The sequence below is a fragment of the Oryza sativa genome, chromosome 7 (genome assembly GCF_034140825.1).
Source record: "Oryza sativa Japonica Group chromosome 7, ASM3414082v1".
Lineage (NCBI taxonomy): Eukaryota > Viridiplantae > Streptophyta > Magnoliopsida > Poales > Poaceae > Oryza > Oryza sativa.
Window position 1 is genome coordinate 27722172 of NC_089041.1, and position 21869 is coordinate 27744040.

Here is a 21869-nt window from a genome sequence, read left to right on the forward strand (position 1 = left end):
CTCGTAAGCTAAAAATACCGTAACCTAATTTAGTTCTATCTCACCTTTATCTGTTTACAAGACGCTCATTTCAACTTGTTATCCTAGTAATTAATTTCAGAAAGCAGGACACTATCTATCACATCCATTCCCTGAGTTTCAACTGTATTGCCACTAATTTAGCCCCTAATTGCCAGTTACCATGAAGAATTCAAGACCATTGTTTCATGACTTGAGCTCCAGGAAAGATGGAAATAATCTTTTTTAGAGATTCAAGAAGAAGGGAACACCTGCTGGTCTTGAATTGATAATCCTAAAAGGTGTTATCTAATTACATTACATCATCAGACAAAAAAAACAAAATCAGAAACAACGGAATCTGCTATCCCAAGTTCCCAACTGACATGCAATCTGTTATGCTGCCATCATGATTATCTGCAACAAGCCAACAAGGCTGCAACATCTCTATACACAATATTCTTAGTTGGTCAGTCATGCTTTGCATTAAGCTAATCTGCAGACTGCGGATCCACCATACTAATGTAAGTTATGAAGTTATAGAGTTAGTTACTGTTGAATTCCTCTTCCAAATAACAAATCAAGCAAGGCACAAAAGCAACTTTTCTTTCTAGTCCTGCACAAGAGACTATTTAAAACTGAAGTATTGAACTAAAAAACCCTTCATGTAGCAGTATTTCTCCGAAATCATTGACACCTTTAAGAACATTATTATAATTGTCATCAAAGCATATTCTCCATTTTGTATAGCTAGTTCCTAAAACAATCCCTACTTCCTGTGTAAGAATAATGCACTGTCACAAGCATATACAAGGTTCAACATAGTATCGGCAATGTGACCGATGCAAATCCTACAAAGAATAATATTCAAGATAGTTGTATTTAGGAAAAAGTACGAATTACCCCCCTGAACTATCACGGTCGTCCGAATTACCCCCCTGAACCACAAAACCGGACATTCTTCACCCCCAACTATGCAAACCGGACGAATTACCCGCCTCGACCCAATCCGCGGTGGTTTTGGTCTACGTGGCGTACACGTGGCATCCCAATCAGCGTTTTTTAATTAAAAAAATGATGGGACCCGCATGTCATACACTCCCACCTCTCTCTCTCTTCACTTTCCTCTCAATCTCTCTCTCTTCCCCTCTTCCTCTCAATCTCTCTCTCTCTGCAGGCATGTACGGTGGCATGCTTGCTGCGATAGTGATGATGCTTTTCATGGTTGATCCAGTCCTTCAACACGTGACGATCTTGCTCGATTTATGTGGTTTTGCCATACTGTCATTTGGCAACTTGCAGATTCCTGCAGCTATCGTGCGCGAAGAGCTCGCGAGGATGCGCCTTACGCAACATGACTCCTTCGGCGTTGGTGAGAAGACAAATCTTGGCCAATCTCTTACCATCCTCTGCAGCATGGTGCTTGGCCAAGGCATAATCCCTTCGTCCAAAAAAAAAAAAAAGACAAACACTAGAATTTCGTGTCCAACGTTTGACTGTCCGTTTTATATAATTTTTTTTATAAGTATTTTCATTGTTGTTAGATGATAAAACATGATTAATACTTTATGCGTGACTTGTCTTTTTAATTTTTTTCATATTTTTTTTAAATAAGACGGACGGTCAAACGTTGAACACGAAAATCCAGCGTTTGTTTTATTTTGGGACGGAGGGAGTACTTTACATCGTTGCCAGCACGCTGGAGGTCTTCTCGTTCATCCATCGGAGATCCCTCGTTCGCCATGGTGGATTCACAGGGGAGTTGAATCTGTCAATCTGTACTATGCCTATGCCTTCGACAAATACATGGAAGGAGGTGTGTTTGCTCCAAAGAGGATCAACCTCAGCAACTTTGCGATAGATTCTATAAACTCTGACATGTCCAAGAATCAGCTGTACGGGATCCGGATGATGCACACTTTTCTGCAAAGAGATCCGACAAGAGCACAACTCCTGGAGAAACTCACCACTTCAACGCAGACGAAGGCCAGGTTGATCAACATGTTGGACTGGACTGATGGAAACCATCATACAACCGTGGGAAAAAAACAAAAAGAAAAGAGAAACCGTGAGCTGCCCGCGGCGCCCTCTCCACGCGCGACACGTGTCCAGTCGCGCGCGCTTATTAGCTTTTTCGTATATCAACTCCTCCAAGTATCAAAACCGGTGCAAACAATGTCTCTCGGTGGTTTTAGAGGTGGTTTTAATTAGCGTGGCGCCTATGTGACGGTCTTGACCAAGTCTTTATCCTACGTGGTGCTTATGTGGCATTAGAATAAAAACAAAAATAAAAAATATGTGAGACCCATATGTCATTAAAAAAAAGAATTGTGGGACCCATATATCATCCTCTCTCTCCTTCCCTTCTTCCTCCCCCTCTCTCTCCCTTATCTCTCTCCTCCACCCCCTGGCCCCGGCCTTTCTCTTGGCCGAGCGGCAGCGGCGACGTTCAGCAGTGGCGGAGCCAGGGCTCCTCAGCCTTTTAGACCTTATAACAATATCAGACAAAGTCTATTTTAGCCCCCTTACAATATATATATATATGGGTTTAAATTTTAGGAGGTTGTAACGGGGGCTCTAATGGTTTATTAAGGGTAGAGGGGTCTAAAGACCCTCCAGCCCCCACGCTGCCTCCGCCACTGACGGTTGGGACGACGGCGGTGGGGAGCGGCGGCGGCGGCGGCGGTGGCGGTGGGGATGAGGGTGGGGAGCGGTGGCGGCGGTCCCACGAACTGGATGAGATCGGAAGCCTTGCTCCATGCAAAACTGCAAATGAAAGAAGCAGAGAAACAAACTTGCAACGACAGAAGGAAACAAAAAGCATCCCAAATCTGTGCATCCACACACCCATACAGAGGTAAATTAAACAGATCGATCTGACGAACGCAAGTACAGGAGCACAGTAGTAAACGGCATGCATGGAGTACGCATAGATCTGGGGGGTGGGAAGGAGAGGAAGAAGCCGGGTGAGGTGAGCTCGCATCGTAGTGGAAGAGGTTGTTATCGGCGACGTTGACGAGGGAGTGGTTCGCGCGGACACCACCTCCTTCCCGGCCGCGCAGGGTGGGCGAGCCCCTTCTTCGACACCGGCGCCTCGCCAGCCGACGCGGACGCGGACGCCGTCGCTGTGGGTGGCGCTAGCGCGGTCTCCGACACGAACAGCTTCGCCACCGCCGCCGCCGCTCCCCACCGCCGTCGTCCCGACCGTCGCCGCCGCCGCTCGGCATGCTACTCAATTTGTTGCAACCATGCCCTTTCGTGTTAAATGTGGTGTTCTTTTCTTCTAAAAAGGAAGATGAAGATTAATTTTTTTACGCAAAACGAGATGGTATTAATGTATGATTGATTAAGTTTTAATTATTATAAGCTTAAAAAATAGATTAATTTGATATTTTTGAGAAACTTTTATATTTAATAAAGTTTTTTAATCTTGTTGGAGAAAGGAACGGGACCAAAGTGATTGGAAGTTATGTTAGTCAAAACCGCCTTATAAACCACGGAAGAGGCGAAAAGAAACCCTTCCGTCAGTTACGTGGTTCAGGGACGAGAATCGAGAGTCAGACGTCTAGCATCGGGGCCGATGAGCAGTCGACCACAGCGCGTCGCCTCCTTCCTTAGCTGCAAGCCATGGAAAAACGTTGTCGGCTTCACACCATCCGAGCTTCCGGCCATGCTTCTATCTGCTTCCATCCAGCGTGCTTGAATAATCGAGATTAGCTCGAAAGGACACTACTCGCTACTGTGCAAGCGGCCCATGACAGGCCGCGGTGACAACATGGCCAAAAACAACAACGTGAAACCTCTGCAGTTGAAACAACAACGTGAAAGGTGAAACCAACCTCAAAACCTCTGCAGTTGATAAAAATAACAGGAAAGCTGATACCAAAGTACCCACCGTATCTTTTCAATGTCAGTGGAATCTTAGGGAGCACGCTCAATAAGCTTCTCAAACATGTGTGATTTAATTACAGGTACGTGTGAATTACCCGAATTTTTTAGATGTAAGCACATGCAATCCAGTAATTACAAAAATAAGCACGCAACAACCACATTTAGATGTATAGGCAAGATGCTCACATGAAACACGGTGCTTCCATTGAACCACTTGACCAACAGACTAATGGGCCGCTGAATTAAGAACGTTAGCGCAAGAACCCACATCACCAATTGGTTAAATGCATCATTACGGGAGCATGCATGGTTTAATTGTGTTGTTTTCATTTTACAACTTATTGTAGCATATGTATTTCTTACATTATTTTTTTAAAAAAGAAAACATATATCTACGATGTGAGCTATGAGACCAAAACTATTGCTATTAGCTGAAGAAAAAGAAGAGGATTAATACTACTCCCTCCATCTACTTTTGATAGTCATATTTTCAAATCTGAAAAATTTATTTTTGATAGGCATATTTCAATCCAACAACCTATCATCTTAATGACTTTCTCGGATTTAATGCATGACTCTTCATTTTTCCACACATGATTCGCTACATGAAAATTGAGAAATGTAAATATTAATGTATCGCTTGTTTACGAGAAATGACTAGTAGCATGTTTGAATGGATGATAAGTAGAAGTACTTATCCTTGGTCTATATGTCAAGATGAAATATGACTATCGATGATGGAGGGAGTATTGGGCTGCTCGCACGTTAATGCTAGAAACAAGACCGGCCGCAAAACCCCCCTTGGTTAACCCGATATTGACAGTGCTCAAGTACTTGTGCGAAGGTTGGTTAGAATTAGAATTCCAAACAATGCGTGCTCACATATGTAATTATTGGGCTGCATGTGTTTAGTTGATAAAAATAACAGGAAAGCTGATACCAAAGTACCCACCGTATCTTTTCAATGTCAGTGGAATCTTAGGGAGCACGCTCAATAAGCTTCTCAAACATGTGTGATTTAATTACAGGTACGTGTGAATTACCCGAATTTTTTAGATGTAAGCACATGCAATCCAGTAATTACAAAAATAAGCACGCAACAACCACATTTAGATGTATAGGCAAGATGCTCACATGAAATACGGTGCTTCCATTGAACCACTTGACCAACAGACTAATGGGTCGCTGAATTAAGAATGTTAGCGCAAGAACCCACATCACCAATTGGTTAAATGCATCATTACGAGAGCATGCATGGTTTAATTGTGTTGTTTTCATTTTACAACTTATTGTAGCATATGTATTTCTTGCATTATTTTTTAAAAAAAGAAAACATATATCTACAATGTGAGCTATGAGACCAAAACTATTGCTATTAGCTGAAGAAAAAGAAGAGGATTAATACTACTCCCTCCATCTATTTTTGATAGTCATATTTTCAAATCTGAAAAATTTATTTTTGATAGGCATATTTCAATCCAACAACCTATCATCTTAATGACTTTCTCGGATTTAATGCATGACTCTTCATTTTTCCACACATGATTCGCTACATGGAAATTGAGAAATGTAAATATTAATGTATCGCTTGTTTACGAGGAATGACTAGTAGCATGTTTGAATGGATGATAAGTAGAAGTACTTATCCTTGGTCTATATGTTAAGATGAAATATGACTATCGATGATGGAGAGAGTATTGGGCTGCTCGCACGTTAATGCTAGAAACAAGACCGGCCACAAAACCCCCCTTGGTCAACCCGATATTGACAGTGGTCAAGTACTTGTGCGAAGGTTGGTTAGAATTAGAATTCCAAACAATGCGTGCTCACATATGTAATTATTGGGCTGCATGTGTTTAGTTGATAAAAATAACAGGAAAGCTGATACCAAAGTACCCACCGTATCTTTTCAATGTCAGTGGAATCTTAGGGAGCACGCTCTATAAGCTTCTCAAACATGTGACCCTGTTTAGATGGGACTAAAACTTTTAAGTCCCTATCACATCGGATGTTTAAAAATTAATTATAAATATTAAACGTAGACTATTAATAAAACCCATCCATAATCTTGGACTAATTCGCGTGATGAATCTATTGAGCCTAATTAATCCATGATTAGCCTATGTGATGCTACAGTAAACATTATCTAATTATAGATTAATTAGGCTTAAAAAAATGTTAAGCGAATTAGGTTTCATTTATGTAATTTGTTTCGTAAATAGTCTATATTTAATACTCTAAATTAATGTCTAAATACAGGGACTAAAGTTAAGTCCTGTATCCAAACAGCACAGGTACATGCGAATTACTGATCCGCTTTGTGCAGTTGCTGTTGTTATTTTGTTCTGAAATGTGATACAAATGCAAGCTGCTACGGTGCTCGTGCTCCCTGAACTGGCTCCTCTGACTTTGGCATCAAAAGTCCGGAAAGCAGTGTAAAACAGTGAAAGTTATCCTATAGAGGTATTGTTCACAGTTTTAGCGTGTCACATCGAATATATGGACACACATTTGAAGTATTAAACGTAGTCTAATAACAAAACAAATTACAGAATCTACTTATAAACTGCGAGATGAATTTATTAAGCCTAATTAATCCATCATTAGCAAATATTTACTGTAGCTCCACATTGTCAAATCATGTAGCAATTAAGCTTAAAAAGATTTGTCTCGCAAATTAGTCGCAATATGTGTAATTAGTTAATTTTTTTAGCTTATATTTTATACTTCATACAGGTGTTCAAACGTTCGATATGACAGGGTAGAAAATTCTGAGGTGGATTTAAACAGGACCTATGATCTTGTTCTGTGAATGGCTAAACATACCTCCAAAGCCCTTGTTTAGTTCTAAATTTTTTCTTCAAACTTTTAACTTTTTCATCACATTAAAACTTTCTTACACACATAAACTTTCAACTTTTCTATCACATCGTTCTAATTTCAACCAAACTTCTAATTTTAGCCTGAACTAAACACACCAAAAGTCATGAGAACTGTAGCTATGTGACTTTACACATTTAAAGCGAGAGGATCTCATTCCCTCCCGCTCTCACTTGAGCTGCCCAGTGGACTGCTCTGCTTCGTTGGACTTGGAGTAGGCACTAGGCAGTATGGCAAGGCCGTCTCCCGTTGAGGCAAGCGGTGGTCCGGTGATGGGAGACATCACCGGCGGCGGTGGAGAGCTTCGAGTCCAGATAGCAGCCAACTCCGGCGGGCAAGGTGGCAAGGTCGTCGGCGCCGCGCCGGAGAAGTGTCTGAATCGCTTCGTCCGCGTGGTGGCGCTGATGGAGAGGACGGGCAACGCCCTCGGCACGCTGGCCTTCACCTGGGCTACCGTCATCCTCCTCGGCGGCTACCCCACCGTGCTTGACTCGAAGCCGAAGAACAATAGCGACTATTGGTTCACGACAGTCATCGTATTCATAGAAGCCGCAAGGTATGCAACTACATTATGGCCTGGTTTAGTTCCTAATTATTTTTTTCCAGAAACGTCGCATCGAATCTTTGAACACACGCATAAAACATTAAAGGGATCTCAACATTAAATATAGATAAAAAAAAAAACTAATTATACAGTTTGCATGGATATCGCGTGATGAATCTTTTGAGCCTAATCAGCCCATGATTAGCCATAAGTGCTAAAGTAACCCACATGTGCTAATGACGGCTTAATTAGACTCAAAAGATTCATCTCGTGGTTTCCAGGCGAGTTATGAAATTAGTTTTTTCATTCGTGTCTGAAACCCCTTCCGACATCCGTTGAAACATCTGATATCACCAGAAAAGCTAATGCGTGCGAGCGCGCTAGCGGCGCGCGTTTCGGCCCAGAGGGCCCAGCGCCGGCGCGTGCGCGCGTCCTCTGACCTTTTTTTTCTTTTTTTTAATAATTTTTTCGTTTTTTTTCTTTCACACTTTTTTCTGATTATTTTTTTAATATTTTAGCATATTTTGAGTTTGAAAGTTTTTAATTTTTGAGTTGAAAATTTTCAAATCTGAACTTGAAAATTTTTAAATCTCGACTTAAAAGTTTTCAAATCTCGATTTGAAAATTTTCAATTTTTTTCAAATCTCGATTTGAAAGTTTTCGAATCTCGATTTGAAAGTTTTCAAATTTTTCAAATCTGGACTCGAAAGTTTTCGAATCTCAATTCTCGAGTTGAAAGTTTTTAAATCTCGAGTTGAAAGTTTTCAAATCTGAGTTGAAAGTTTTCAAATCTTAAGTTGAAAGTTTCAAATCTGGATTGAAAGTTTTCAAATCTGAGTTGAAAGTTTTTAAAATTTAAAACTTAAATCGAAAGTTTTCAAATCTAACTTAAAAAAATTTAATCTATTAGTAAAAAAATCTCCCAAAAAAATCCTAACAAAATCTCCCAAAAAAATCTCCAGAATCTTTCCTAATTACTATCATTAGGATTAAGTATATTAACTAATATAGGTAGTTAAGACTAAAGAGAAGGAGGGATTGTTTGCCAGCTGCTTTCCTACCGTGCACGCGCGTGCTAGCCACCCCTAATATGACACCCAAAAAATTTCTTTTCGTGAACTAAACACAACCTATGTACATGTGATTTTGTTTAGTGTACGTCAATACGTGTGAGGACATATTACGTGAAAACGAACTAAGAGTTAATAATTCGTGAAAATAGTACCTAAGGTTTTATATATTCATAAAAAAGTTACTTGAGATTGATGTATATGAAATACATTTTACCAAAACTCAACTTTATATGGGAGTAAAAAAAGGATAAATTTCGGGTGAATAGTGACAGGGTATTATTCATTTGAAATTTGTTATTTTTGTTTCTATCAAATGAAGTTGAGTTTGGACATGAGATTTGGCAAGATTCTACACCTATCTTAATTTTTTTCATAAATTTAAAAAACTTTTAGGTATGATTTTACGAAATTTCAACACTCAATTTTTACATGATATTTCTTTATGCGTGTTATACTACTAGCAGTACAGCAGTACGGGATATGAACACTGTTTTTTTTCTTTTCTTTTTTTTTTTCGAGAGGACATGCACGGGTAAAAAAAAAATTCCCTTGAGAGAACGTCTCATCTTTTCAAATTCAAATACAATATGCACAAGTTAAAATGGAAAGGATAAATTTGACTGTAAATAGTGTACTTAGGCCGAGTTTAGTTCTAAATTTTTTCTTCAAACTTTCAACTTTTTCATCACATCAAAACTTTCCTACACACACAAACTTCCAACTTTTTCATCACATCGTTCCAATTTCAACCAAACTTCCAATTTTGACGTGAACTGAACACACCCTTCCAATTTTGTATTATTTTTTACAACAAATTGGCTAGTCTTGAATTGGTTTGCTAGTAAAGTTGCTTCTTGACATTTAAAACTAAGACAAATAATTCGGCAAGGTAGTTTTTTTCTTTCTACAAGCAAAACAAATAACAAATATTTTTGTCATCGCCATTTTTTTTTGCTTGGTTGAGATTGGCTACAAACTTACCGTTCATATTACCCCCTCGATTTTTTACGTTGTATACTCTGCAGTGCTGTGCAGGCTAGTATTATATGGTTTTGGTTTCACCCTTTTCTTTAATTACACCATACTCGTGCTTTTCAGGATGTTCAGCAGCGACAAATCCGATTATCAGTTGTTCTTCCGAGCAAGAGGTGCTTTCAGATTCCTTGGAAGCAGTGGACTGATTGCAATCGTATTCTTTTGGGATGCATACGCAATGCTGGGCATGGTTGCTTCGAACTTGCCTGCCTGGGCACACAACTTACTTTCAATCTTGTTAATACTGGTACCACTTGCGATTGGCCAGCTTCTAAGAGCAGCTCGAAGACCGACCAGTAAGTTTAACTGGCTGTGGCCTGCGATCTGTCTGGTCGCAATCCTATTGCTAGCTTTTCCAGTACTTGTATATTACGACCCGCGAATGCACAAAATCAATTTCATAAACCGATTGACCGTGTGGATACCGTACATATTTCTCTCTGCGATTGTGCTCCTAGTAACGATCAGCAGGCTGCAGTACCCAATTATCACAAACCTAGTGCACGGTGCTCTGGGCAGCAAGCATGCATTTTGGAGTCGGTTTATTCTAATTTCATGCATCTTTGCTGCAATAGTGATGCTGGTTGTCATGGTTGATCCAGAGTGTCGATTAATTATGATCGCGATCGCAATCATACTGTCATTTGGCAACTTACATATCCCAGCAGCACTCATGCGTGTCAACCTCGCGGGGATGCGCCTTGCAAAACATAACTACTTCGGTGTTGATGACCGACAAAATCTTGGTGAATCTCTAACCATATTCTATAGCATGGTGCTTGGCCAAGGAATACTTTACATCGTTGCAGGCATACTGGAGGTCTTCTCGTTCATCCCTCGGAGAACCCTCGTCCGCCGTGGTGGATTCACAGGCCAATGGGGAGTTGAATCTGTCAATCTATACTACACATACGCCTTCGAGAAAAACATGGAAGGAGGTGTATTTGCTGCAAAGAGGATCAGCCTCAGCAACTTTGCCATGGATTCTATAAATTCTGACTTGTCCAAGAAACAGCTGTATGGGATCTGGATGATGCACATTTTTCTGCAGAGAGATCCGACCAGGGCACAGCTACTGGAGAAACTGACCACTTCAACGCAGACCATGGCTAGGTTAATCAGTATGCTGGGCTGGACTAGCAGAAATGATCATACAACTATCAGGTTATATGCCGCCAAGGTAACTGCCGAGCTTGCAAAGAGCCTCCGAGTTGTAACTGTCCCTGGGACGATGTACCTTGTTTCTACACTCCTGGATACTGACAGAAAACCAAAAAGAAGACACCCGCTTCTGGATGAAGATGATGATCGAGATCCTTTATTTGTTGATACAGTAGAAAGTCAGGAGAAAAGTCTGGATGCAGCTGGTGATCAAGGGCAAAGACAAGGGTCAGCTGGGGACACTGATATCATGCTGAAAACACCAACCCGATCAACGCACATGAACAACCCAAGATCCACATACAAATGCTGGGAATCCACATACAAATGCTGGGAGAGGATATCAGAGTACCAGTCAATTCCCAAGGAGCGACCATTAACAGACGATGATCTTCTCCCTGCACTAGGCATGTCAATTGTTTATAGCCTTGCTGGTTGTGATCAAAATAACTGTGTGGAAATCGACAAAGTAACTGACCTGATCCCAAAAATCATTGGATTCACAAGCTTCAGAAGCGCAACGTTAAATTCCGAAGCACAACAGAAGGTTCTCATAAAGTTATCACTGCAGGCGCTGCAGAGGCTCACAAGCATTGAAGGGGAAATTGGCATGACACTGCGGTACAAGATAACAAAACATCCCTTCTTACTGCGAAATCTTGCAGAGATCTTGAGAGACAGCAGCAGTAGCAATCAAGAACTAAGGAGGCTCGTGGCAGGAATCCTTAGAAATCTTGCCATTGACAGAGACACAAGGCAGGAGATTGGACAAATGCAAGTGCTCATTACCAGGCTGATCAAAGCATTCCTCGATTCCAACGGACCATCTAGTTCAGATGTTGATTGCTTGCTGCCAAAGGTCGCTGGGCAAGCACTGGTAATGCTGTCATTAGAAAATTCACATAACTGCTTCGTTATATTGAAGGAACCAGAGTTTATTAATAAACTAAAAAATATGATACTAATCCATGATGATAAATACATATATGTGGCAGCAAGCCTGTTGCGTAATATGTGCCTGCACGCTCAACCCGAGCTCACAGAATTAGACCTAAAGGAACTATCTCAGACCTTGCGAGAGGTGAGCTCTGCTAATCCATACCACAAGTGCAATATTAGAGGTGTATAGTATGTCATAACATCTGTGCATTTGCTGTATATTAGTTTTTGCCAAGTTTTGTCATTTTTTTTAGAAAAAGGGCATTTATTTACCAATGAACTATATAAGTATAACTATAGTTTGTACAACTATATTTATCATGCTAGATGACATTGCTGCTTCCACTACAGGTGTTGGAAAGAATAATGGACGCTGAAGGGGCGGAACTAGAAATCCTGATTGGCCTTAGTTCACAGATATGCAAACTCATTCCTGAAGAATTTTCCCAACAGCTAGAGCATGGACAGATTAAGCGGAGATTCATTAAGAGGCTAGTGGACACACTGAATGCAAACATGAACCCAAGTTCTCATTGCCCTGGGATCCGGAGGGTGGTACTTGAGCAATCCATATACATGATGGAGTACAATTCTCACTATGCCAATTGTTTCAATGAATACCAGATGATGGACGCACTGTCAATTGTAGAATTGACGCCCTCAAGGGCTGAGAATTACATGGTTTTCTTGGGTGACACAGGTTTCATGGAATGTAACACACCTCTCTCTGCCCTAGCGGACAGGGCAAAAGAACTGATGGGTCGTCAGTGGCTGCAAGGTATCAACAGTGCCAATTGAAAAAAAATATAAAATGATTTTGCATATATACAGTCAGTAAGACCTTGCATATTGTTACTGCAGGGTAGACAAAGTGATTCTGCATTTACAGTCAGAAGACGACCCATGTTGCTAGAAAGAAAATATATTTACCTTTAAGATGAGCTAAGGGTATTGTATCTGTACCTCATTAATCTTGCACTGTAATCTGTGTGCTATTGATGATTTATCCAATTATCATTTGTTGGAGTGGCCATATTGCAACTCCTATCCCACGTTCTAGCGTGTTCAAGTTTTGGCACCGCTTATTTCCATAAAATCTGTGGTTTATTCGACACCAGAAAATTGGGTTTTCTAACCTAGTGATTAACCCCATTCAACACAAGTTACTATGGCTGAGAAATTCAGACCATGACAATGCCCAACTTATGGAGTACAATGTTCCACTTTCTTGTTCTGTGGGGAGAGCAACAATGTTCATTAATGTGAGCTCGACTCTATTTAAGTCATGGCCCATGTCAATGCAGTATGATGCCAATATCAATGTGCCACGGTGCCTGATTTTTGTGGAGCACAGGGTTCTCAGATTCACATATACGTCTCTCATATTGAGACCAAAACTACGGTGCATTGAGTTTCTGCAACCCGATTAACTACTATAATAAACTAGTAATCGAACAACACTCCCCAAGTTTCCACATGCCTAAGCACAACAGTTGATTCCAGCATAAACATGATTCTCTCTATTTTCTTCAACACAAATATAACCATGATTATAACTGAACCGAATTACCAAAGCAACGAGAAATTAAAAAAATAATCAGTTTCATTGCCAAGCGAAGAGGATCCTATTTGGGATTCGGAAAAAAGTGGGGGAGGGGAGCAACCATTGGGGAATGGCATGGATGGTTCCCTCTCCCTCGCCGCATCGGCTTCCCCTGGCCCGCCGCCCAGCTGGCACCGTCGCGACGAGCTGCTCGCCTCGCCTCGCCGCGCCACGCCGCCGCCGCCCGTCGCCCTCGTTGTTAGTCGGTGGAGGCAGCCCGCAGGCAGAGGCATTTGCCCGGACCGTACGAAGTAGACAGAGGTAGGTGCCAGGCCATAGGCCATGGCTAGTGTACATAGTAGATGGGCCTACCAGGTAATTGGGCCGGTTCCATACAAAGGAAATAGGGACTATCTAAACTTCCATACACCACAATTTTTTTTTTTTAAAAAAAAGCCTTCCAAATGTAGCTATATTTGTAATATAATTCTACCAAAACTATACTATAAATACAATATAACTTTTATAAGTATTAAAACAATATATAGTACTTTATACATAAGTTAAATAGGTGTTACAATTAATTAATTAGTTACAGTGTAATTACAATATATATACACTATACTGCAGTTACATCTAAAAGTATTTTATCAAAAAAAACCTATGACATTTTCTAAGCAATTCCCACGAAATATTAGAGTGAATGTTTGGGCCAGTTTAAATATGGGAATGGAAAGAAACAGATGAAAACTCCAACATAAAAAAAGCAGATGTTTTGAGGTAAACAATGATATATGATGATCTTTTTCCTTCATGTGTACTCAAATTTTATAATTCCAATTACAAGAAAAAAAATTAACCTCTTGGACAAAAATATCACTTTACAAGAAATAATAATCGATATTATGCCATTTTTGAAATATTTCATCTCTTGGTGAGCTTTATCTATATTTTGCCCATAATCATTTTCTCCATGTTCATGTGCACAACGAGCTTGAACAATAGCGCAAAACACAAGGGTCCATTCGAATCGCAGGAATGGAAAAACGAATGAATAGGGAAAAAAAACTATAATTGTGATATGAATGCAAGCGTAAAATTGATGATTGAAAAACACATGAATGATTGTTTGATTGAACAGCAGAAGAACACATAGGAATCGGATGAGAGAGCTCAAAGAAATTTTTTCAAGAGGTTGGACCTCTTGCTAACTTTCATCCAAAATCTCTATAGGATTACTCATTTCATAAGAGTTTTAAAAGATATTATAGGATCCAATCCCTTGTTTCAAAGGGCTTTATTGGAATTTTTTCATAGGATTATAATCTCAATTTTTTAAATATATTTTTCCTACAAACCAAGGGATTCCCTGAGGAGGCAGTGTACCGTGGCTTTGGCCTTCTTGACTTCGCATGGCTTGGGTTCGATCGGTGGCGGCGCGTCGCTGACGGTGGCATAACCCACCAAAACGGAGAAAGAGAACGAGCCTGGGTATTTTCGTCAGCCGCAAAGAAAAACAAGATAAAATTCATTTTGATTGAGAAAAAATGGCATTGTAACAACTTGCCCCTAGTTGAAAATAACATTTTTAACGAAACCACTTTTGAGAGTGACATTCCTGCGAAGCCTTATTTTGGCAATGATAAAATGTCAATTTTCTTGGACTTGATCGTCGCGGCCGGCTAAGCTGTTAATTAACGATTTAACTTTACAGGTGTAACCTTTGCAGGTAACCTTTCAACTCCCTACCGTTCCTTTAACTGTGAGCGAGTCTACCGTGCATCAGTTCTCGTACGTCGGCTTGCTGAGCTGTGGAAACCGACAGACCGATCTTGCTGCGGCACTGATACAGTGTAGCAGACAACGGCACACTTGACACTTGCGAGCTGTGGATGTGGTTTACCGCGTCGATCTTCTGTTTCCATACACCGATTGATTGCGCTCTTCTCAACTGGGCCTACAAATGTCTTCTCTAGGCGTCATGTTTTTGGTACATACTACTATACAGGAGTATCGGCTTAATTTGTTTGGGTTGCTCTTGCTCTACAAATGTGCTGAGGCTTGTGGTTCCTGCAGGATCGGTAATTACCTAGTTAATTAGCATGATGGCGGCCGACGGCAGCGTTGTCGCGGAGCACCGGATACAGATACCAGCCGTGGCATCGGAGTCGGGACAAGCTGATCATAAGGCGGTCGCCGCGGCGCCGGAGAAGTGGCTGAACTTCTTCGTTCGCTTGCTCGCGGGGATCGAAAGCGTGGGCAACGCCTTGGGCACGCTGGCCTTCACCTGGGCCACCGTCGTCCTGCTGGGTGGCTACCCGTCCAATCTCAAGGGCGATTTTGGTTTTGCGACTGCGATATTTTTCCTAGAAGCCACGAGGTACGTATATATGCAACGTCTCCTCGTGGAAATTGTTTTAATCGCTCAGGTGGACGTCCACCCATTTATTTCATATCATCTAAATAGTTATGAAAATATTTTGAAATGATAGTTCAATATGTAATAATATCTTACTCCACAAACATACAAGTTAAAATTCAATTTTTAAAAATCTATCTATATATTAATTTATTAAAGCAATAGAAAAAAAATGCATCCATGTTCGCTCTTATGGCTTAGAAATTCTCATATTAATTGGAGAAAAAGAAAAAACTAAGACCATGTAGGAATACAATTTAAAAATAGTTGAAATTCAGAATTAAAAATAAAGAATATAGGAAGAGAAGACTAGAGTCCATACCGGCATACAATAATACTAACGGAGATTCGGAATTAAAAAAATAAGAAAATTAAAAATAGAGGTTAGATTTCATATATAAATATACAATTTAGAAATAACAAAAATTCGAAATTAAAAAAATAAGGAATATTGGAAGAAGAATATAGAGTCCATATAGAAATACAATTGAAAAATAACTGAAATTTAGAATTAAAAGAAAGAAATATTGAAATATAAGTTTAGAGTCCATACAGAAATACAATTTAGAAATAATAGAAATTAGGAATTAAAATAAGGAATATTGGAAGAAGAGTATAGAATCCATATATGAATTTAGAATTAATTAAAATAACTTCGATGAAAAAACCCCCAAAGTCAACTCTAAGTCTAAGGTTGAAAATTTAAATTTTGGCTGATAAGTATAAGTATAAACGAAAAGATGAGACTGCAAAGCTGTTCGGTAAGATTTCGAGTGTTTCAAATTTTAAGGTAAAACTAACTTTTGATAATCGAATAATTGGCTCATATGGGCCTTTTTGTTTGTATGGTATGTATCTTTCAAGGGTATTGTTATGGTACCTTCTACTACTAGGTGCAGTTGTATATATTTCCATATGTATATACAATATTTTCTTTGAAACTTTAGTAAAATATATTTACCAATTCATCTATTTTAATATGGAATATGATACACGAATTTATTGCAATGCTATATATATTATTTCTAATTTTACCCCTATATAATTTCTACTACACTACTACCGGGTGTAGTACAATAAAAACAAATCCATTGAATCCGAAGCGATTAAAGGCTCACAATCATTTGAGGGTACGTTAAAAATCCGTCTTTCAATTCCCTTCTGTTTAATGATTAAAACGATACGTCTACTTTCAGGATATTCACCCGCAACAATATGCTGGATTATCAACTGTTCTTCCGGACGAGAGGTGCCTTTAGACCACTGGGCTGGAACGGGCTGATGGTAATCGCAGGCTTCTCCGTTTCTATGGTGTCCACGGTTGTTTGCAACGTACTCTGGGCACGTATAGGGTTTGAAATTATGGTAGTTTTATTTGCGGCTGGCCAGTTTCTATGTGCTGGAGTTCTAAGACTGCGCCTACGCATCAACAATCGGCTACGCCGTCAGATATCGCTGTGGAGCCCAGTGGTTGCACTCTCAATACTTGCTTCCTGTATTTACAGAGAGCACAGGAGCTCACTGGCCATGCGGATAGTGTACGGTTTGCTCCTTGTGGTTGTGCTCCTAGTGACTATTAGCAGGCTGCAGTTCCCAATTATAATCAACCGAGTACAGGGTGCTTTGGGTCGCAAATACGTATTTTGGCGCCCATTTATCCTATACTCGTGCATGCTCGCTGCAATTGTGATGCCGATGTTCATGATTGAGAAATTATATTCGTCTGCGATCATCGTCCTCGACATATATGCCTTGGTCGTTGTGTCATTCGGCAACTTGCAGATTCCAGCAGCAATCGCGCGTGTTGTGCTCGCAGGGATGCACCTTAATCCAAAGGGCTACGACGGCCATGCAAATCTTGTCCCATCTCTAAAAATGTTCTACGCAATGGTGATTGCCCAGGGAATACTTTACATCATTGCCGCGGTGTTGGAGATCTTCTGCTTCATCCCTCGGAGACACCTCGTCCGCCATGGTGGTTTACAGGTCAGTGGGGAGCGGAATCTGTCGATCTGTACTACGCATACGCCTACGACAAATACATGGAAGGAGGTCTGTTTGCTCCAAAGAGGATCAGCCTCGGCAACTTTGCCATGGATTCTCTGAATTCGGACCTATCCAAGAATCAGCTATACGCTGTCCGGATGATGCACACATTACTGCAAAGTGATCTGACCAGGGCACGGTTGCTAGAGAAACTCACCGGTTCAACACAGACGATGGCCAGGTTAATCAGCATGTTGGACTGGAGTAGTAGACACCATTGTACAGCTATCAGGTTATATGCCGCCAAGGTCACTGCCGAGCTCGCAAAGAACCTCCGAGTTGGAACTGTCCCTGGGACATTGCAGCTTGTATCTACTCTTCTGGATGCTGATGGAAAGCCGAAAAGAGGGCACCCACTCCTGGATGCAGATGGTGATCAAGATCATTTTGTTGATATATTAGATAGACAAGATAAAAAACATGATATAGCTGGTGACCAAGAGCCGATTGAGGACACCGATAACCTGATGGAAACACCAACCCGATCAACGCACATTAACGACCAAAGATACATACCTAGAATTTTGCATAGGATACTGGCGTACTGGTCAATTCCCAAGGAGCAGCCATTGACAAACGATGATCTTCTCCCTGCACTAGGCATGTCAATCATATATAGCCTTGCTGGTTGTGATCAAAATAACTGCGCGAAAATCGACAAAGTAACTGACCTGATCCCCAAAATCATTGGATTCACAAGCTTCAGAAGTGCAATGGTAAATTCTGAAGCACAACAGAAGGTTCTCTTAAAGTCATCGTTGAAGGTGTTGCAGAGGCTCACAAGAATTGACGGCGAAATCGCCATAAAACTGCGGTATAAGATATCAAAACATCCCTTCTTATTGAGAAACCTTGCAGAGATCTTGGGAGACAGCAACAGTAATCAAGAACTAAGGAGGCTCGTGGCAGGAATCCTCAGAAACCTTGCAATTGACGGAGACACAAGGCAGGAGATTGGACAAATGAAAATGCTTATTACCGGGCTGATGAAGGCATTCCTCGATTCTAACGGATCATTTAGTTCAGATGTTGATTGCTTACTGCCAAAGATTGCCAGGCAAGCACTGGTAATGCTGTCATCAGAAAATCCGCACAACTGCTTCGTTATGTTGAAGGAACCAGATTTCATTCATAAACTAAAAAATATGATCCTGATCCATGATGACAAATACATATATGTGGCAGCAAGTCTATTGCGTAATATGTGCCTGCACGCTCAATATGAGCTCACAGAATCAGACCTAAAGGAACTATCTCACACATTGCAAGAGGTGAGCCCTGCTAATACATACTGCAAGTGCAATATAGAGGTGTATAGCATGCCATATCATTTGTGCATTTGCTGTCTATTAATTTTTGTCATTTTTGGTAAAAAGAAGGGGTCGTTTATTTACCAATGAACTATATAAGTATAACTTAGTTTGTACCAGTCTAAAAAAAACTTAGTTTGGACAATTATATTTATCATGCTACATGGCATTGCTGGTTCCACTACAGGTGTTGGAAAGAACAATGGACGCTGAGGGGGCAGAACTAGAAATCCTAATTGGCCTTAGTTCACAGATATGCAAACTCATTCCTGAAGAATTTTCCCAAGAGCTAGAGCACGGGCAGATGAAGCGGAGATTCATTAAGAGGCTAGTGGACGCACTGAATGCAAACATGAAACCAAATCCTCATTGCCCTGGGATCCGGAGGGTGATACTAGAGCAATGCATATACATGATGGAGTGCAATTCTTGCTATGCCAATTGTTTCAATGAATTCCGAATGATGGATGCAGTGTCGATGGTCGAAGAGACACCCTCAAGGGCTGAGAAGTACATGTTTTTCTTGGGTGACATGGGCTTCATGGAATGTAACACACCTCTCTCTGCCCTAGTGGAGAGGGCAAAAGAACTGATGAGTCGCCAGTGGCTGCATGCCATCAACAGTGCCAACTGAGAAAAAAAAAACTGTAAGATGATTTCGTATTTACAGTCAAACGACCATGCATATCTTTTAGTATAGGGTAAAAAAGTGATTGTGCATATGACCTTTCTAGAAAGAACATAGATTTGCCATTGAGATGAACAAAGGCTATTGTATTTGTACCTTATTAGTCCTGCACTGTAAGTCTGTAATCTATTTGCTACTGATGATTTATCCAATTATCATTTGTGGGATTGCCCAATGCCTAATTGGTTACAGATGCTTGAGGTGATTGTAATTCCTATGCCAATTTATAGTGTATTACGGTTTTGACATCGATTATTTCCATAAAATCTGTGGTTTATTTGACACCAGAAACAGCCCCATTCAACACAAAGTCAGTACTCAGTAGCAGCACGGAACTCGCCTACTATGGCTGAGAAATTCAGATCATATACAATGCGCAACTTATGGAGTACAGTGTTCCTCTCTCTTGTTATGTGGACAGAGCAAAAAAGTTACTACTTAATGGGAGCTCATCTGTTAAAATCGTGCGCCCATGTCAATGCATTATGCGTGCCAATATGCACGTTGCCTGATTTTTTTTGTTACGCATAGGGTTCTCAAAACTGCGGTGCGTTTTCCTGAAACTCACATTGCGATTAGCCGATTAGCCCTAACCCGGATAAAAACATTGCGATTAACCTAACCCGACTAAAAACATCACGATTAACCAGTAAACTAGCAATCGGAGAACACTTCCAATCTAGAACATCCCTAAGCACAACTGTCGATTCCAGTATAACCATGATTCTCAGGGTGGGTGCGTGTTTTTGGGGGCGGGGGTCGGGGGGGTGGGGGACTTAGGGGAGAGCACCTGTTGAGGAATGGCCTGGAGATGATTCTCCCTCGCCGGCGTCTGCCGCTCCGGGCCGCCGGAGAGCCACGCCCACTGCCCAGCCGGCGCCGTCACGCCTAGCTCGTCGCCTCATCGCCATCGCCGTAGGCTGGTCGAGGAAGACACGGCTTTTCGGCCGTATGAAGCGAAGTAGGCAGCGGGCCGCAGTGTAGCCTACCTACACAGTTCACATCGAGTCAGGCCCATTCGCGCTGTTCGTCTTGCCGCCAAACTGCCGAGGAAAAAGTCTATTTGATTTGGGATGAATCATATTATCCCTCAAACAGTCAAACTACTAATGTAGATATATCGCTTTTCACATATATCTAAATCGCTACGATATTGCCTCCCCTAACACAGTTTAGAGATCAGCAACTTTATCCTACGTGATATATTTACCTGGTATTCATTTGACGTGACATTACAATCAGCTAAAAAGATAAAAATATACAGTGAGACCTATGTTAGACCCCACAAGTCAATGACCACTTAGGTAGCGCTCTTTTCTCATAAAGATTAAGATTTTAACTCGGTTTCCGTTAGCACGTTTTTTAAACTACTTAACGGTATGTTTCATGCAAAAAAAAAAAATCTATATGAAAGTTGCTTTAAATTATCAAATATATCCATTTTTCAAGTTTGTAATAATTAAAACTCAACTAATTATGTGCTAATAGCTATCTCGTTTTGCGTGCCCGCATTTAATCTGAACCTTCATCAGATTCGAACGCAGCCTTATTCCTTTATCATCCACTCTCTCTCCTCCCCCTCTCTCTCTGTGGTACCTTTCTTTCTTTCTCTTTCTCTCTCGGTGGTCCCCAAAGATGGCACCCCCGCGAAAAAAGAGTTGAGGCGGCAGTGACCTCGTCGGCGGGGAGAGGATGTGGCCCAACGTGGCGGGATCTTTGTGAAGACGGCAAGTAGTGGAACCTATGGCAACGAGCGGTAGCGTAGAGAGAACCAGAGAGGGCAAGGACGGTGAATAGAAGAGCCCGGAGCCCAAAGGTCCTATGCTCTTCTTGAGCTCAAAGCCGCTACCAATGCAACCCTTGTTTCCTTGGTTGGCATAGTTAACACTAGCAGGAGAAGCACGGGGGTGGTGGTGCTCGTAAGCAATGGTTAGTGATAGCGGGCCTCTAGCCATCAAGAAGCTTCACGCTTGTCAATGAGCCCGAGGAGGATCCCATGGCGATGAACCTCGCACGTCACTGCTACCTTGAGCTCCTGCCTCCGCCATCACGCCTCTCCTTGTTCAGCTTGGGAAGGTGGCGAGAAAGGGGATGAAATACTCCTTCCTCCGGTAATCATGGTATAGTGTTGACATGACAAGTGCTTCATGGTGGATATCTAGTGGCACTTCAAGCTGAGATGGATCTAGAAGAAGTGGTGGAGTGGTCGAACTAGCATTGGCGTAACAAGGAGGCTCATTGCTGCCAATCTCCTCTCATGCCACCGCTAGTCTCTTCTAGGCTTGTAGCTACCTGATCTTGGGCGAGCACCCTAGCAAAGTAACCGTCCTAACCAGGGAGAAG

General features: G+C 41.3%; 1 protein-coding gene, 2 long non-coding RNA genes and 1 pseudogene across 4 annotated transcripts; 2 read left to right on the top strand and 2 right to left on the bottom strand.

The window, feature by feature from the left end:
- The first annotated feature begins 6940 nt into the window (after window positions 1-6940).
- LOC107275951 (uncharacterized) lies at window positions 6941-12572 on the top strand. 2 transcript variants are annotated; one of them, XM_026027112.2, is made up of 4 exons: window positions 6941-7324; window positions 9484-11662; window positions 11872-12298; window positions 12382-12572. In XM_026027112.2, the coding sequence occupies exons 1-4, from the start codon at window positions 6999-7001 to the stop codon at window positions 12384-12386; spliced, it is 2937 nt and encodes a 978-aa protein (XP_025882897.1). In that variant the 5' UTR covers window positions 6941-6998; the 3' UTR covers window positions 12387-12572. The 2 variants fall into 2 exon arrangements, with proteins under 2 accessions (XP_025882897.1, XP_015644784.1); XM_015789298.3 differs by lacking the exon at window positions 12382-12572 and having other exon boundaries at window positions 11872-12321.
- Window positions 9999-18361, bottom strand: LOC9270302 (uncharacterized). Its single transcript, XR_003243506.2, has 7 exons — window positions 18200-18361; window positions 18045-18119; window positions 17686-17887; window positions 11371-11464; window positions 11060-11197; window positions 10907-10979; window positions 9999-10784 (listed from the first exon to the last, which is right to left on the bottom strand). It is a non-coding gene; the product is annotated as an uncharacterized lncRNA (long non-coding RNA).
- Window positions 15166-19472, top strand: LOC107277701 (uncharacterized; annotated as a pseudogene).
- On the bottom strand, window positions 19138-20484 carry LOC136357386 (uncharacterized). The gene is made up of 2 exons (XR_010742725.1): window positions 20317-20484; window positions 19138-19468 (listed from the first exon to the last, which is right to left on the bottom strand). It is a non-coding gene; the product is annotated as an uncharacterized lncRNA (long non-coding RNA).
- Between the last annotated feature and the right edge of the window lie 1385 nt (window positions 20485-21869).

Excerpts from the sequence above, each read along its gene's own strand:
- LOC107275951 (XM_015789298.3), top strand. The coding sequence starts at position 6,999 with ATGGCAAGGCCGTCTCCCGTTGAGGCAAGCGGTGGTCCGGTGATGGGA. Across the intron at positions 7,325-9,483 it reads GTATTCATAGAAGCCGCAAG|GATGTTCAGCAGCGACAAAT; the intron begins GTATGCAACTAC and ends CGTGCTTTTCAG. Across the intron at positions 11,663-11,871 it reads TATCTCAGACCTTGCGAGAG|GTGTTGGAAAGAATAATGGA; the intron begins GTGAGCTCTGCT and ends CTTCCACTACAG.